The 16,375-nt window shown below is 44.2% G+C and overlaps 1 protein-coding gene across 3 annotated transcripts in view; it reads right to left on the reverse strand.

The window, feature by feature from the left end:
- Positions 1–325: 325 nt before the first annotated feature.
- The window catches only part of SLC2A12 (solute carrier family 2 member 12), a 35,072-nt gene continuing 19,022 nt past the window's right edge, over positions 326–16,375 (reverse strand). Inside the window, exons 3-5 of one of the 3 annotated variants that reach the window (XM_052784416.1) lie at positions 7,501–7,623; positions 5,169–5,301; positions 326–3,271 (exon numbers count right to left, since the gene is read on the reverse strand). In XM_052784416.1, coding sequence (XP_052640376.1) covers positions 3,175–3,271; positions 5,169–5,301; positions 7,501–7,623 — 353 coding nt within the window. In that variant the 3' untranslated portion in view covers positions 326–3,174. The remainder of the gene's footprint in view (positions 3,272–5,168; positions 5,302–7,500; positions 7,624–16,375) is intronic. The other 2 variants (XM_052784417.1, XM_052784418.1) reach the window with 2 other exon arrangements.

A 16,375-nucleotide genomic window follows, 5' to 3' on the forward strand; every position in this document is an offset into this window, starting at 1 on the left:
CATGATACTGATAACTGTCCTCCAGCCTAAACATGAAGCGGGTGGGGAGATTTCAGTAGACATCAATGCTAAAAAACTGAGGAAGGTACTAACATGCAGAAACCCAGAAAATGGTGGATTCGGACTCTGTTTTTTGACGAGATCATTTTACAAGTGTTCAGAACTGACAGTGGAATGTATAGGTTTTATAAAAAGAAAATACCACTGTTGATCTAAGAAAAAAGCTTTGCAGTATTAGCAGGTCCACCTGCAGCCCTTTGCTGGCACTTGAGAAGTTCTAGTTTCTGCAACAAATGCTTGCCAGGCTTCCAGGCTTGACACATACTCATTATGCAACACATGGCACCGACCACGTATCCCATGTTTTATTATTCTTTCCATTTCAGTAATAGAATGTGGTGTTTTCTCTAGCAAGAAGGCATCGGTATTTTTCAAAACTATTCTTTGCTTGAGCGTACTATGGTTAAAAAAAAGGAAATTCAGGCTGTGTATCAGAATGTGAGCTGATCCCAAAAGCGCAAAAATCAGGATGCTGAACTGAGCATTCCAAATACCCCCCCCCCAAAAAAAAACCCCAAACCCAAGTAAAAAAACCCACCAAATCTTGTAGGTTTTGGCCACGTCCTGGTTCTTCTCTCCCACTGCTCCAAACACAGCTCTCCAGCTCTTCCTGTTTCACACTGCTATGAAACTTTTACGTGGCTGAGCTCTGATACATTTGGCATCCTTTTCCTGACTATTTGTAGAAGTTACAGGAATACTCTTACCTTTGCCAATTCCTGCTGCTGCAGCGTGGAGTGAACTGTTCCTGCTGCGGCCAGGGAAGCGCAATGAGGCTCTTTGCTATGGGCTGTCTCCCATGCAGGGACCTCTGCTCCTAGCCTGTTGTGGTCGATATTGGAACTGTAGACCTCAAACAAAACTCTAAGCAGGTCTTCAATTTTTATTGCAAAATTCAAAGTAATAGAATCCAAAATTTTCCATGTCTGTGGAATAAGTGGAAGCACCTGAGATCCAGGGTGGAATTTTAGCTTGGGATGGGAACCTGCCAATTCCCCACAGGGAATGAGAGCAAAAGGCTTCCAAGCTTACTGCTTCTGATGGGGCCTTCAGTCTGAGTCACCTACGTCTCAGGTGTACAGCCCCACTGTCTATCTGTGTGTCCTGGGTGTGCTTGGTCTCTCGTTGCTTATAGACTATCTCAAAAGGGCTCACATGGACCCTTATGAGAAGATTTTACTTAATCTTTGGTACGTTGTGTATGCCAAAAACTGCACCTTGCTGAGCCTTGCTGAGCATACTATGATAAGAATCCCTGAATGCAGCCCAGTCTCATAGTGCCCACGAGGTTATTGTGAGGACTGCTGGGTCTAAGATCAGGACAGAGAAAATAAGGCAGCCGTAAGCTGACCTGCTAGCCAGTGGCCTAGCAAGTAAGTGTTTTGCTTGTTTTAGATGACATGGGATCTGCATAGTTAAAAAATCCTGCATTGTGATAACTATTTACCTGACCTTTGTACCAAAAGTCCAACAGGTTTTGATATTGGTTCCCTTAAAGCTTATGATACAAGAAGGTTGTGGTACAGACTTGGCCAGTAGGTTCCCAACCTGAGGTAGCTAAATTTCCAGTGACTTCTGGCAAATCATGTCCGTGGCTTCAATAGTTTCTTTTCAGGTTTTAAACACATCCTCACTGTCTGAATAGATGTGCTCCTATAAATTTACAGTGTCAGTACCTAGAAGTGTGATCATGTAAGAATCTGATCAGAACTGATCCGCTCTGCTCAGAAGTAAAACTTTACCTAGATCAGCAAGTTACTGTTCCTTCAGTGCAGGACACAGTCACGTGATTTTTATGCTATGAGACAGCAAATAAAGTGGGATCATGTGCTTAGTTTGAAGTAGTATCTGCACTCCAGCTGACAGTGTCAGTCTTGCTTCCTCAATTAAATGCTGTAAGAAATGCCACTGTGTGGCTGCTGAGACAGCCGGCATGCTTTTAAAGCATGCTTTTTTCTTTAAACAAAGAGCCATTTATTTATCTGCTAATAAATATTTATCTACTGATCATTCTAAAAAAATCTATTAACCTTCTAAGAAAAAAAGACCTACATTCTTTGATGGGAGCCATACAGGCAACCCTTTGTAGAGTCTTGTTGAGTAATTCAGGATACACTCGCTAAGCAATAACCAAGAATTGGATGTAGTTTATGATTTGCAGTGATTACAGTTTCTGAACTCCCTTTGTGCTGCCCTGTACCACACAATTCTCGCTTTCTGAATCCAAAAGTCAAAGTCCAGTGTGCCCTGTGTTGAGAAATAGAATGATTTTGGCATCAACTCTCGTACTGCCAGCTTCTAACTTTCCTGGGACTGGGAAGCCAAAGAAATCCTATCTCCTCTTCTGTAAGGCCATCCTCAGCCTTGAGTAATTGATTATGCAAATGTCCCCCCATTAAACAATTTGACTGTGGTTTTTTGGAGGAGTGTTTCCTAGGTCACTGAATCCTGGCCCTCCCAGGAAACTGTATGTAAAGTTCCTCTTAGAAGCTGAGGCTGCTCTGTGTTATAAATAATTAAGTTCTGATGAACAAGATCCTTTTTTCAAGTCTTGTTAAGCTGAAGCCTATATTAATTCGTAAACAGTTCATACCCGGTTGCTTTGCACTAACATCATCCTTTACACTCCACAGTTGTCCATTTTTGCTCTATAGTGTTGTCTTCCCTAATATACTGACAGACTGTTGTTAACCCTTTTGAGCCCCTTTTTTGCTAGGCTAAACAGACCTGTCTTTGGTGGGCTCCTCCTGTGAGACTCTTCCTTCTCCTTGGCACCCCAATCGTTCTTTGAACTCTTGTTGAATAGGGCTAACTAGAATTGTGCACACTATTCCAATGTCCATTCACCTCCTGCATGTAAGAGGTGAGTAACCTCAGGGGAGATGAGGGGTGGTGGTTTGAAACAGAGGGAGCCTAGACTTCCAGTAAGTTATAAACTACAACGATCTTTAATGTTGGCTGTAAACTGCCACTGAAATAAGCTCTACTAAGAAATGAAAGAGAGACTATCTTGCGTATAATAAAGATACCAAATGTCCCATCAGAGTGTAATCATCGCTGAACTTTTTTTTTTTAATCAGTCTTTTGGTGAAGGCTGCTTGGATTGCCCCGGGTCTAGTAGAGCTGCTCTTTCTCTCTCTTGGCAAGTTCCACCGGCACCAGTTTCTCTCTGCGCTGGCTCATCCAGCACAAGGGGGTCTTCACGTATTTCCTGGAGAAGCAAAAAAACGCACAGAGGTTTGCCATCGAGCACAGCTGGCAGAGCGCTCGCCCCGCTGCATGCGCCCGCCACCGAGGGCAGGGGTGTCCGGCAGGACATCTCTGCAGGCGGAGCACGGCCGGGCGAACCACCCGACCGGCCCGGCCCCGGGGGGGCTCCGCCGGCCCGCCGCGCTTCCCCGCCTGCCCGCGCGGGGGCGGCTCCGCCGCACGCTCCTCCCGGGCCGCCGGCCCGGCCCCGGCCCCGGCCCCGGCCCCGGCCCCGGCCCCGGCCCCGGCTGTGTTTACGTCTTTCTTTAAAGAGGAGGGAGGGGAGGGGGGGGCCGCGGGGGCACGACCAGAAACGCCAATTTCTCAGTCCGAGAAGCAGTGACCGCTGCGAGGGAGAGCCCGGGGGCTCCGGCAGCGCCATTAGCTCCGGGCTTTCTGCACTGGCATAATTGCTCTTAATTAGCCCGTAAACAACCTCCTCCAAGCCTGGCTGAGGTGCAGCGTACCCTTTAGAAAAAAAAATATTCTCTGGTAATCTAAAAACCCCAAATACAGGATGACCCATCGCACCAGGCTGTTCACACGTTAATTACTTCCTCTGTCAAAAAGTATGTCTCTTATTTTCAGTTTGAATATTTCTACCCGTGCCTTCAAGCCTTTTTCTCTGGGTGTCACTCTTCTTGCCGACGGGCAGCGGCCTGCTGGCAGGATCTCCGCGGGGAGAGAGTGAAGGAGCCTCCATTTCCCCATCAAGCCGGGGTGTGCGGAGGGACCGGGGGATGCTGCCTCGCCTGTAGCAGCATGCCACCAGCTGTGGTGAGGCCTGACTCTCACCCCAAGCCATCAGCCCTGCAAAAATTTGGTCTGCTAAATCGTTTTCCCTGTCATTTCTTTATCCTTTTATTCATTATGCTGATAACTTCTGAAATGAGTCCAAAAAAAGCAAGTAGCTGCTGTAGAGCAGCTCTTTGCACAGACCAGGAGGGTGCTGCATTTTAAACACCAGGGCTGCTTGGGGGGGGGGGGGGTGTTGTTGTTTGGTGGTTTTTTTTTTTTTTAATGGCCAAAACCAACTGAAAAGACTGGGTCCAGTAGCAAATTGACAGTAAAAATTGCCAGTTAATTTATGGTCAATGACACCTGCATTTGGAGATTGTAAGTAAACAGCATTTGAATCAGCAGACCGTTTAATTCTGTTCTCCAAATTGCTGTGCTACTTTTGTTGAACGTATGTAATTCCAAGGGCCACCCTACTTCTGAGGGTTGAGAAAAGACAAGTAGACTCCAAAGACACAAAACCAGTCAGAATGGGTTGTATTAAAGGAGCCGGCACATGGCATTCATGTCACCAACACTCTCTCCCTCTCATTGCTCTTCTACTCTTTTATCTGGTGAGGTGAGGACGCGAAACTCATGCTAGAAGAACCTTTTTTGGGTATCAGCTCGTAGAGTCTACAGAGCCACAGGACTCAGTAAATGCACCAAAAAATGCCTGTCTAGAAGAGCTATCAAAACTCACATAGAGCCTTGAAGTATTTGCGATAGAGCCTCTCTCCTTCCCTTTTTCTGCATGCAAACCAAGACACACAGCCCTAAATGTGAGAACACAGTTACCCTCCTCTCCAGGAATGCCAGTCAGCAAAAGTGCAGGGGAGCCAGGTCTGGCTGCAGGTGTTTCTCACAGTGGTGCTGGAAACCACCATCCCTTTAGGGCCAGTCTTTCAGCACCAACAAAATGTTTGCTTGGCCACTCAGATGAACATGTACAAAGCTCAAGCCTTGAGAGAATCTGATTTTTCCAGAAAAAAACAGCGTAGTTTCCTTTCTTTTAGCATATGGCACTGAAAGGCTTTGTCCCTCTGGCACCTGGGGGATGCAGTCACAGGCTCGGTACTTACTGTTTAGCTAGTTCCATGGATATTTGCTCCAAAGAGCATCCTTTTGTCTCTGGTATAAACACAATAACAAAAGCCAGGGATGCTAGGCTCATTATTGTGTAAATGAAGCACACCCAGGACAAGCCAATGAGCTCTACAAAGGAAGAAAACATGGTGGTTTTTAAATTTTCAAATATTATAATTTTTTTCTGTTGCCATTATTTTTATAGGATACAGCCCCTAATGCACAGGAAAGTTAGAAAGAAGCTAGGCTGTTATTCTTGGCTCACTTATATGTGCCTGGCCATAATTTGAAAAAGAAGAGTGGTTTCGCTTTTTCTAATACTCCTTATGAAAGAAAACTGATGAGCCCATATTGACCCATTTAGCATGAACCTATTGATTTATTTTGCTTGTGGTCACTCTAGATGAAACAGTAAGTAGCCATTGTTACTGGTTTGTGCAAAGGCACCGGGGGTCACAAGAACCTCAAATTTCCACCTGTGTCTGGTTTTGTTGCACATTCTTTCATGGACCAAAACCAAGCGTTTTTCACACTGTTGCAGTTGTCTCCACCTAATCTTCCCTGCCTGTCAGTTCCCAGTATTACCACTGCAAGTCCTGCGCCAGAAAGGGATCCAAGAGCGAACTCCTAATGGGGCCAGCCGAGAACTAGTGGTTTTCTGAGCCTACAGTCCAGGGGCAGGTGGGTCCTCAGGCTGAGGGATGCACTCTACAGCCCCTGGGAAGTAAAGCATATACAAACCCAACAGGCTGCTGCAGCCCCCTTAGCCCTTTTCCCTGCTAAAACTAAGCTGGACAGTTGAGACATTTGTCAGTTGTGTCGTGAGCTAAAAATTGCAGCTGAAGCTGCTAATCCAGCCAGTATCTTCTGCATCAGACACCTCAGTGCAGGTGCTGCTGGCCACCGTGCCCTCCACCAGTATTCATCTGAAGACAGAATTTCCAATTCTGCCTTTCTGGTGTAGACTAGGAACGCATATTTGCTTGTAGTTACACTTTCATAAATCCAGATTAGACCCAGCTAAGCCAATAGAGTTACTGCAGCTTTACACTCATTGAAACTGAGACCAGACTAATGGCTACGTGTGCATTAAGAAGTAATGGGAGTGGATCTTCAGGTGAAACAGTTAATGCTGGGGACCTGAGGTCTGCACTATCTGGTTTGGGGAACATTTCCTTAGGAAGAGCTTTAGTCTGGTCCAAGGACTGAGCAAGTGTTGGCAGCTGGAGTGCATTCACTGAATTTTCTGGTTTGGTTTTGTCCAAAAGCTTGTGTAGTTCCAGAGGGCAGTTCTATGATGCAAACCAAAGTGCAGGGAGTGGGGACAACTGGATGATTTGCTTCTGAAGAGGACCCTTGATCTCACTGAAGTGCTAGTGTGGACAGAATGAGTTTGACCTGGCATATTTTTCCTAGCTTTAATCAGGATAGTACTCAGGGGTTTTTCTTGCTCTCTTTTTTTTTTTTTTTTTTTGAAGAAAAGAAAATACCAATGTAAAACCTATTTTAGTCACAGATCACAGTCATTTTTGAATCCGTCTCAAAATGCTTCTAACAGTATGAAAACCACCTCGACTTTTTGTGGGTTGATTGCTTGCCTCCAGTGGAGAGTAATGTAGAGTTGAACAAAACCTGGAATTTCTGTTCCCTTATATATTTTTATTTTCAGCACATATTTTCTTCAGAATAAGACTGAAAACTAAAATTTGCAAAACTTCTTATGAAATAAAATTAGAAAAAAATATTTGCCAATCAATGAATTTCAACATCAGCATTTAACTTTTTCCCTTGTTGATCATCACATTATAAGTTACTATATGGTAGTCTACTTTCTCGCATTAAAACATGAAACATTTTTACCTTACAAACATACCTTTTTCTAAAGGAAATTTTCTCAAAGCCAGGACTTTCCTGTGAAAAGGAATGATTTCAATGGGATTGTCTTTAAAAATGTTTGATCAGCAAAGCTGCAGTCTGATCTAGAGCAGAACTTCCATTGACTTCAGAAGATGCAGGACTAACTCCTAACTATTATGTGTTTTCAACCTACTAAGGCAATGGTGTTTTTAAGAGCTGGGGTTCACAGCCTATGGAGCTGATGTGCAAGTCTCTCTGATAGCCAGCACCGTGAGGCTGTAATTACTAGCGCAAACTTAGAAAGATGTGGTGGAAACGGTGAAGTTACACTAACAAACAGCACCTAAATGGAAATCTGAATTTGGCTCCTGGGGCATCACAGCTGCAATTTTAGCAATGTTGTTTGTATAGGCAAGATTCATTTTGCCCACTAGGAGAATATAAGCTTGGAAGGACACAGAGAAATCTTACCAGTTACAGTCAAAAATGTCAAGGAGATGAGGAGATTTATACCCCAGTTCATACTAGATGTCAAAGCCATGGCCCGTCCTCTGATCCCACCAGGGAAAATTTCACTCAGAACCAGCCAGGACACTGAAATAGAAGGGAAAAAAAAAAAAGGATGTTGTCTTTGAAAGGGTGGCTTTCCTTGCTGTAAATTTAGGTAGTTCATGAATTCAGGTGAGGCCACCTGAAAGAATAAGGCGATATTCAGGGACGTTAGGTCTGGGGGGGCCCAAGCCCTGGAGGACCACCCATGCTCTGCCAGCAGTGTGTGCAGCAGTCAGCATCACCCTGGGGCACCATCCCTGCCCAAGTGAGCGGTGGGTGGCACCGACGACAGGCAGCACCAGCACGCACGGAACCGGGGAAGTCAGCTCTGACTGCACATCTCTGTATGAAATGGAGCTCTGACTAAGTAACTCTCAAGTGACATAACACTAATGGAAGTGGGGCAGCAAACCAAAGTAATCTTCAGCCTCAGAGCAGCACTGTGCGTTTATGCCACCTTATAAATCAACCTGCCACACTGAAGGAGGTTTGCTATCCCAGCTTTCCGCTCCATATAAATGAGATTGCTGAGGTATAAATGGAGAGGGCCTGATTTTTTGCTCTTTCACATCACACCACACCACAGGTGATCTAAATGCTGGTGTTGCTAGCCCACAAAAACAAATTCAGACATGAAAAGCTAGCTGTGTAACCACCTTTATAGTAAGAGAAAAAAAAAGAAAAAAAAAAAGAAGACACTACATTTCTGTACCATTCCTGGTTATTAGAAAACAGAAAAAAAAACCCTCCACCCTCGTTTTGTTCATAAGCACAATGCATTAGCAAGAAGTTGCTGCGTGGAGAGGTTGTGGGTTAGCAGATGACCAGCACAAGAGCAGAGAGGTACACGTGGATGAACTGTGTCTTCAGACCCTTAAACGTGGCCATTATAAATTGCTCCTCTGTGATGTTGTTTCTGCAAAACGACAAACGGGAGTTTCCTCAAGACACTCGCACTGGGCAGTCTTAAAGTTACATTTTAAAAATAGGCTCCTGTATGTGTGAGTTTGTATCATGCTGCAATATCCCTTTGAATGCTTGTAGGATTCCTGTACTGGTAAAGGTAGAAAAGAGAAAAGTGCTGTGGAAGGAGACTAGAAAGGACCAACTGAAAGGGGAAAAAAAAAAACCCTGAGCCTTGAGTCGACAGAGCAGATTCGAGCAAACTCTAGATTTCTTTGTACCACAGATTTGAATTCAATAATGTTTTCTGGAGCAGGCCCAGATTTCTTTTTTTTTTTTTTTTAAATTTTTAAGGAAAAATATAAACAGCTTCACTCCCACAGTGGGAGTGACCTGGCAGAGTGGCGATTTTATTCCGGAGAATCAAGACCGCACTGCATAGCAGCCTAACACTGTTATGCATAGTCAAGTGGCGCACACAGTCGTAACACAGCCGCCGTGTCTAACAGCAGCCATAGAGAGGCTTTTTTTCTTTTTTTCTGACTTGGATCACAGCAAAGTTTAACACACTCGCTGCTGACAAGACAAACATAAAGAAATGCCCTGGGAATGTTCTGTGGGGTGTCTGCACACGAGGGGGGAGCAAAGAAGAAGAGAACTGGCTTCTCGAGCAGGTGTTTTTCCCTGCCAGGCCAGCTAGCCCTGTGCGTGAGCACAGCCAGGCCTTGGCAATGATGGGGATCTCATGATTGTATTTTGCCCCTCCTCAGCATCAGGGCTGTTGAAACCAGTATCGTTAGTCACAGCCGATACAACATGTCACGACAGGGAGTGCTAGCTGAAATGCAAAGCAGCAAGTAAGCGAGATGCAAAGGAGCCCTTCTGGGTGCTGTGTGCACAGCCTGTGGAGTTCATCTCCATAGGATGGCCTGGCAGCCAGCCCTGAGCTCGGCTGGAAAAATCATTATACACTGAGACTGGCAAAGGGAATATTCATGGTCACATTAGACAGGATTAAAATAAAGTTTGAAAGAATTCAAACCCGCTTTCTGCCGGGCATAAGCCAACCTCCAGGAATAAACTTTTTCTGTGGGTAGTTTGATCTGTATTTGCTTCTTCTAGAATCTTCTTGTGTTCAAGCAAGTTGCAGTAGCAGCTCAGAGGGGCACGGAGCGAGGAGGATCAAGTCCCATGCACTGACACGGCATCCCCACGAGGCTGGGTGAGCCCTGAGCTAGATGAGCTTCAGCAGCGTTACAGGAACTGGGGACTGGCTCACACCACAGCTGAAATGTGTGGCACTGGGGCAGCTCCAATATCATGCATTTTCCAAGGATGGACTGGCCCTTTCAGGCTAACTACAATTTGTCTGGAGGTTTGAAACATACTGTTTTCCTGTTAAGAAACCAAAATACTTAAGGATCTGCATCAGCCCCAACAGTGGTTAGCTGCTCTTATATCAACCAGTTATTTAGTTCAGACAGATCCCACCAACACACCACATCTGTTCTTCATGTCTGCTAATGGTAGCTACTTCCTCTGGCATGGCCCTGGCCTCTGCTTAGCTGGCGAGGAGTGGATAGTCTTATTCCCCATGGAGAAAGAGCAGTTGTAGAAATCTGACACTTATTACAGTCTGTTTATTCCTTTCCCCAAGCTGAGGCAGTGATAACGATCGATTCTTTGCTTTTAGCACCTTGCTGGGATTGTTTTTACTATTTGTACATTTGCCAAAAAGCAGCAGCTGCTGTAGGTACGGCGGGGATGTGGCTTTTTCTTGGGGAGCCAGTAACTAGGTTCGGGCTCCCATTCACAATGACTGCTGCTACCTTGTACGCTGTGTGCACACAGTGCTGCAGAAATTTAACCTGCATGCTCCCAAAGTCACTGCAAGGTCAACTATGTGCTCTGGCTTCACCAGCCTAAGCAGTGGCATTTTACAGGGGAAATCAGCCTATCCTTGAACAGAAGGTCCAAATACCATCCCCCCCCATTTGCTGTGTAATCTAACATTGTTTCAAAAGGATGCTGTGATAGTAACCACATTACACACACTCGATAGTTTTCAGTGTCTGCTCCGGCCACGCTTGGCTGGTGTTTGTGGAATGGATGGGAAAAGAGCTGATGCTCTCCAGGTCAGAGGTGGGTAAGAGATGAGGCTAAGGGCTCAGCATGAGTCTCTGTGCTAGATTCATCAACTGTGGGATTTGTTCATGCAGTGGCTGCAGGTAATAACTTGCCTTTGCTCACCTGCAGTGTGTTGTATGATGACAGCAGTTAAGAAAAATTGAACAGTCGAATGGCCTTTTATTATGGTACTATCTAGAGAAAAGAACACCCACTGCAAATGCAGAAGAAAATATTGCATTGGATCAGAAAGCTTAACTGTTTCATTAAATATCGCAGAAACTCGGTGCCCTGACATTCCTTGCCCAAGTAGGAAGAGCAGAGGATTCAGGTATACAAACAACCCCTTGACCAGGATGGTGACATTCACCTCTGAACAAAGTCACAGGGGCTGTAAAGGCAGAAAACAGAATAATAACGGAAGATTTCAGCTGCTCCAATTAAGGCTGAATAAATTGCATAATGGAGCACAGTGCTGGGACTACATTTTAGATACCATAGACGATGGTTTCTTTTAGCACTTTGCCTGATACTTAATGAGAGTAAAAGCCAATCTTGCTTCAGTGCTGAGCAGGGGTAGTTCAAGATGTAACTGTTACAAAGATGCTCTGTTATATTGGTTATAACATTTCAAATTCAATATTCTTGTAGAAATGGAAGAGCCAAGAGCCTAGCACATTTTGTTTCAAAAGGAGAGCAGTATTAGAATAAGCCTTCTTTCTATAAAGAAATTAAAAGGACAATCAGGGTAAATGCCTCAGTGGTGTTATGGAAAATGTTTAAATTACTTGATTAGAGGCTTAAAATACACATACAACCGAATACAATAAAAAGAAATAGCTCAGCACAGATAAACAACTGAATGAAGAAAGCTGTTAGATACAGAAATATGCCTTCCATAAAGGTGTATGCTGTGTCCGAACAAAGAAAACACAGTATAATTGCTGAAAAGTTACTTGCAATACCATCATCAGGCAGCCAAGTATTTCGAGAGTCTGCTGGCTGAGAGGATGAGAGGCCAGGGACAGAGGAGTTGACACGTGCCAGCATTGAAGAAAACATTCCATAAGGATGGAGGAAGGTGTCACTCTGGTAGACTTCTGTACTGAGCTGCTGGCTGGAGCTAGGATAAAGCTAAGTAATCTCAGCTGGAAGAAGGAAAAGAGGATATGTATAGTTTCTTGAGGAAGAGTTGTCTAGTTGTTGCTGCGGAAAGCTGTGTCTCTGAAAGAGTTAAGGAACATGGGGATTGAAATGAATGAGCCACTGTGCTTTTCAGTTTCAGAGAGCTTTGGTGAACTGTCCTGGGATATAGATCAATAACTGTTTATAATAGGAAACAAAGGACAAGGCCAGTTTTCACAGTGGAAGGAGAGTACTAGATCTGCTCAGTGTATTTCCAGATCTCTCAGGAAGGGGAGGTGAATGCAGGTGCAAAACTTACTGATGGTACAAAATTATGCAGGGTAATAAAAATGAAGAAGTATCATAAAGAATTGCAAAAGGATCTCAAAGTATTGAGTACTTTGAAAAGATGACCCATAAAATTCCTTATCCACATATGCAAATTAACACGTAGGGAGAAAACCAGCCACCAGTACCCACACCGGCACGCCAGCACTGCTCAGGGCAGAAGTGCTGGAGCCGCTGTGGGTAGTTCAGGGACAGCATCAGCTCCCGCGAGGCAGAGGTCGTGGATGCAAACAGAGGCTTGGCAATTATTAGGAAGGGAACACTGAATATGCCACTGAGCATGCCTGTTGTGCCTCTGTATTTGTCACGTTGCATGCAGATTTTGTCAACTCAGAACTAGATGAGCCACAGAGAAAGGTGTGTAATGGGCTCTGCAAAGAGCAATCAAACAGACGAGGACTCTTCAGCTTAGATAACGTACAGCAGAGGGAAACACAGCTGAAGTGGAGATGAACAAAGGAGAGGTTTTCATTACATTTTTAAAGGCACAAACGGGGAGAATCCAAGTGAAGTTACCAGGGTCAGTAGTTAGGTGAGGCAGGAGGACGTGCTTTTTCAGACAATGCGTATTTTGACTATGGAACTCAGTTTCACAAGATACTTCAGATGTGAAAAATATTAGTGGGTTAAAATGATTAAATGCTGGGTTAAATGATTAAATGGGTGTTAAAACATTATTTCTCTATATGTGTGGAAAAAGATCCATTGAGAACTATTGTTCACAATAGTAAAAATAAATCCCCAACATTTTTCTTGAAGTTTCCTAAACTACGGATAGGCAGAAGGACATGCTGTGCATGCTGCATGGGCCTTTTCCTATGTATTTTCCCTCAGCGTCTGCTACTGGCTGTTGTTGGAGGCAGGGTAACAGATTGATTGAGTGGCCCTTTTGTTTGAGCCAACATGGCCAACTTAATGAGCTTTGTATTTGGGCCATAAGCAAAGAGATGTCTCAACCCCTTGTGTGATTTCTTCCTTACTTCCTTGCTTTACAGCTATGCAGTAAATAAAGAATAATATAAAAAAATTCACAGACTTACATCAGAGAAGCAGAAAAATCTGAGAATATCTGAGAAATACTGCAAGCTTGAGGTTACTCAACAGTCAAGTAAGGTACATGAATGAAAAATGTCTTTGTTTTGACCTTACTCCTGCCAGGAGGCAGAAGCAAATTTGAAGCTGCTCAGCAGCTCTCATTAATGAAATATTAGGTTCCCTTGGTATTCATTTGCTGTTTAGCATTTTTTCCTTTCCTATACCTGTATTGTGTGAGATCAAGTTCTTTATGGTGAGATTTAGAAAGTGGCCGTTGCAATACTTGAAAGAATTCAAGTTTTTGAGGTATAAACTCTGGAAAGAGATTAAGTGGACTTACAGCTTAGGAGGGAAGTAGGCAGAAGTATGTAAGACTTTGAAAGGGAGGACTGGGTTGTTAGCAGCACGAGGTCTAAGGGAAGATAAGGAAGGGGTTATCCCACCTGTAATGCAGGCAGACCATCTAAGAACGTGTTAACAAATGATCAGTGTTGGGGAAGGATGCAAGCAAGCCACTGCAAAGCTGCTACGAGAGGAAGGAAGTCAAAGGACATGGCTAATGACTGGCTTTGCCAAAACCAGATTTTTTTCCAGCCCTATGAAACCCCACAGGTTTTTCATTTACCTGGTTACAGGCTCTGCTGGGTATTAACACAAGTAGCCAGATGGCCAACTACTTCTCACAAAAGGCCAGCTTCAGCGCCAGTTTGCCTTGATTTCAAAGGGCATGTTGCAGGGGATGGCACAAGCCTTCACGGTGTGCATGGTGATGAGGTGTGTTACCTGTGAGGGCAAGCAGCACTGGAGCAGAGCTGGGATTTGGGGCAGGGGGAGGACCTGCTGCTGTAACGCACTGACACTCCTGGCACCGCTCCCAGCATCCACACAACGCAAAGGCTTTTGCAGCAGCTCTGGTGAAGGAGATTTGGGGGGCTGGCAAAAGCGAGGGATGCTTAGACTGGAAAGAAGAGAGGGTGAGAGGGAGCTTGCCCTTTTCCAAAGCAGGTAAAAGAGATATGACGCACAAAAAGTGGACTGTAATTCTGCCCATGGTTTTGTGCAAGAGGACAAAGCAGATGATCATGACTGGCATTAAAAATCAATGACTTTGCTTAATGAGAGCCATTTGTCTCTCTGGCTCTGCCCCGTAATATGAGACTGAAGTGGCTGCTCAAAATTAATAACTGGCAAATATGGAGCAAATGAGAGGCTATAGCTTTGGAGAGCATGTAAGCTGCCAGCAGAATGCCAACCTGCCAAGGGTCAAGTCAAACCCTGTGTGTGCAGATTAAAAGGAGTGGAATTGCTCTATTGCTGAGAGATAGGGGAGTCAGGAGAAGCCTCAACTAATCTCATGCCTCTGGCTGCATCCTGATCTCTGCCGGTGAAGGCAATATGTACCTCATTCTACGGCTTCCGAGATGCTTCTCTCCGAGCAGCTTTATGACTACTGGTTGCAAGATACCTGATACCATTGATGATCCAAAAGAAGCTGATGCGGTGTGGCAAATGTTAAATTATTTTCTTTTCTTCTGGTACACTACATTTCTGTTCCTAATGGTTAATCCTTTAGGCTGACTCCTTGAAGTAACATATGTTAGGACAAGTGGGATTTAATCCTTTTATCTCTGAAGCTGTATCAGAGTACATAAAAATTGTTGCCCAGTGTTTGTACTATTTGTATCACTATCTAATAGACAAGATGAACACTCACATGTGCTTTTTTAAGGAACAGTGTAGTGGACCACAGAAATCACCCTTCACTCGCACCTCCTCCAGTTTACATTAGAGCAGCAGGAGGGTTTTGGGGGAACAGAGTGTGAGATCAATGCATTACCTCCTTCCCCTGTATTCTGGGCCACTTGAGAAGGAGGGCAGTGAGATGTACTTCACCTCTGATTTTCCCCAGCTGTCCTTCCTCCCCTAACCTTCTCACCACTGTGAGCCTGCATTTTAATGCATGGGGGTTTTTACTATTGGAATTTTCATCTCCATGAACTCGAAAAAAAATGCAATGCCTGGTGTGGGTTTTCCTGTTTCATGCAAGCTGTTCAATATATTCTTAAATCTGTTTTCAATGATCTTCAATTACCATCCATTTTCAGCTTGAAAGAATAGTCACAAACAAGAAGAACTTTCTTATAGACAGTGATTCCCTTCTGAAGGATTACTGGGCAAGAAGTGATAGATGTATAAGGATCTAGGAATGGTAGAATTGTCTTAGTTAATGTGATTTGTGGCCCATCTTGCCCAGTAACAGTACTCAGCAGCAAATATATCAGTAGGATGCATCATAGCTTTACTGTAGGCAGGTATGTAATAGTCTGTACTTCTTTTCAGGTCCCCTAATAGAAGTTGATTTGAACTGATGTATGCGATGACAATTCTGTTTGCAACTGGATTTCACAGCCACTATCTCTCTCTCTCTCTCTCTCTCATCCTTTATTATGTTGACACTCAAACTGTTCCATCAAGACAGAACAGCTTGCAAGGCAAGTGGAAAGGAAAAAAGAGAGAGAAAGAAAAAAATTAAAACAAGCTTTCAAGGGAGAATGTGCTTATTATAATAAATCACATACTGCCATCCAAAAAAAGGCCTTTTAATTAAAACTTGAAATGTGTATTCCTGTTTGTAGGTGTTTATTTGTTCAGAATATTGAATCCAGGATAATCCTCTGAGGCATTTGCAGAGGAATGACTGCAGAAGCCAGAGGCTCTAATTCACGAGGAAGTTGTGTGTGAATTCGTTCAGATTATCACATATTTCACTTCTAAAAAGTATGGTGAGGAGAAATTACCCAGCTGGGTGGGGTAAATGAACCTGTTTTTCCAGTATCCAAGGGCTTATGTTGGTCCTTGAGGGGGTGCACAACAGAAAAGAGCTGTTGGGACACAGCAATTGGGGGCAATTTAAGACTTTGCTCTTGCAAAATAGAGATTTGTGCATATGCTTTACAAAACTCCCAGTGGAAGGGATAAGCAACCTTTTACAACAGTGACTTATTTAGTGAGAGGCCTGCAGTGATCCATTTTTTTAAGTCCCTCACTGGTCACTGCTGCTCATGCTGGAGGGAGGCAGCCAGGAGGAATGTGTGAAGGCCCTGGGTCTGTCCACCACAAAGTCTCTTTTAGTTCTCCTTCTTTCATAAGAGTTTTCTGCACTTAGGGTTGATTTTCAAAAGCAACAGAAGCTGGGTGACCTCCTGCATCCCCTTTCCCTTTGAGAAAATCTTCCTGGCTTTCCTCCCAGACCTCA

Source organism: Harpia harpyja, chromosome 4, assembly GCF_026419915.1.
Source record: "Harpia harpyja isolate bHarHar1 chromosome 4, bHarHar1 primary haplotype, whole genome shotgun sequence".
NCBI classification, from domain to species: domain Eukaryota; kingdom Metazoa; phylum Chordata; class Aves; order Accipitriformes; family Accipitridae; genus Harpia; species Harpia harpyja.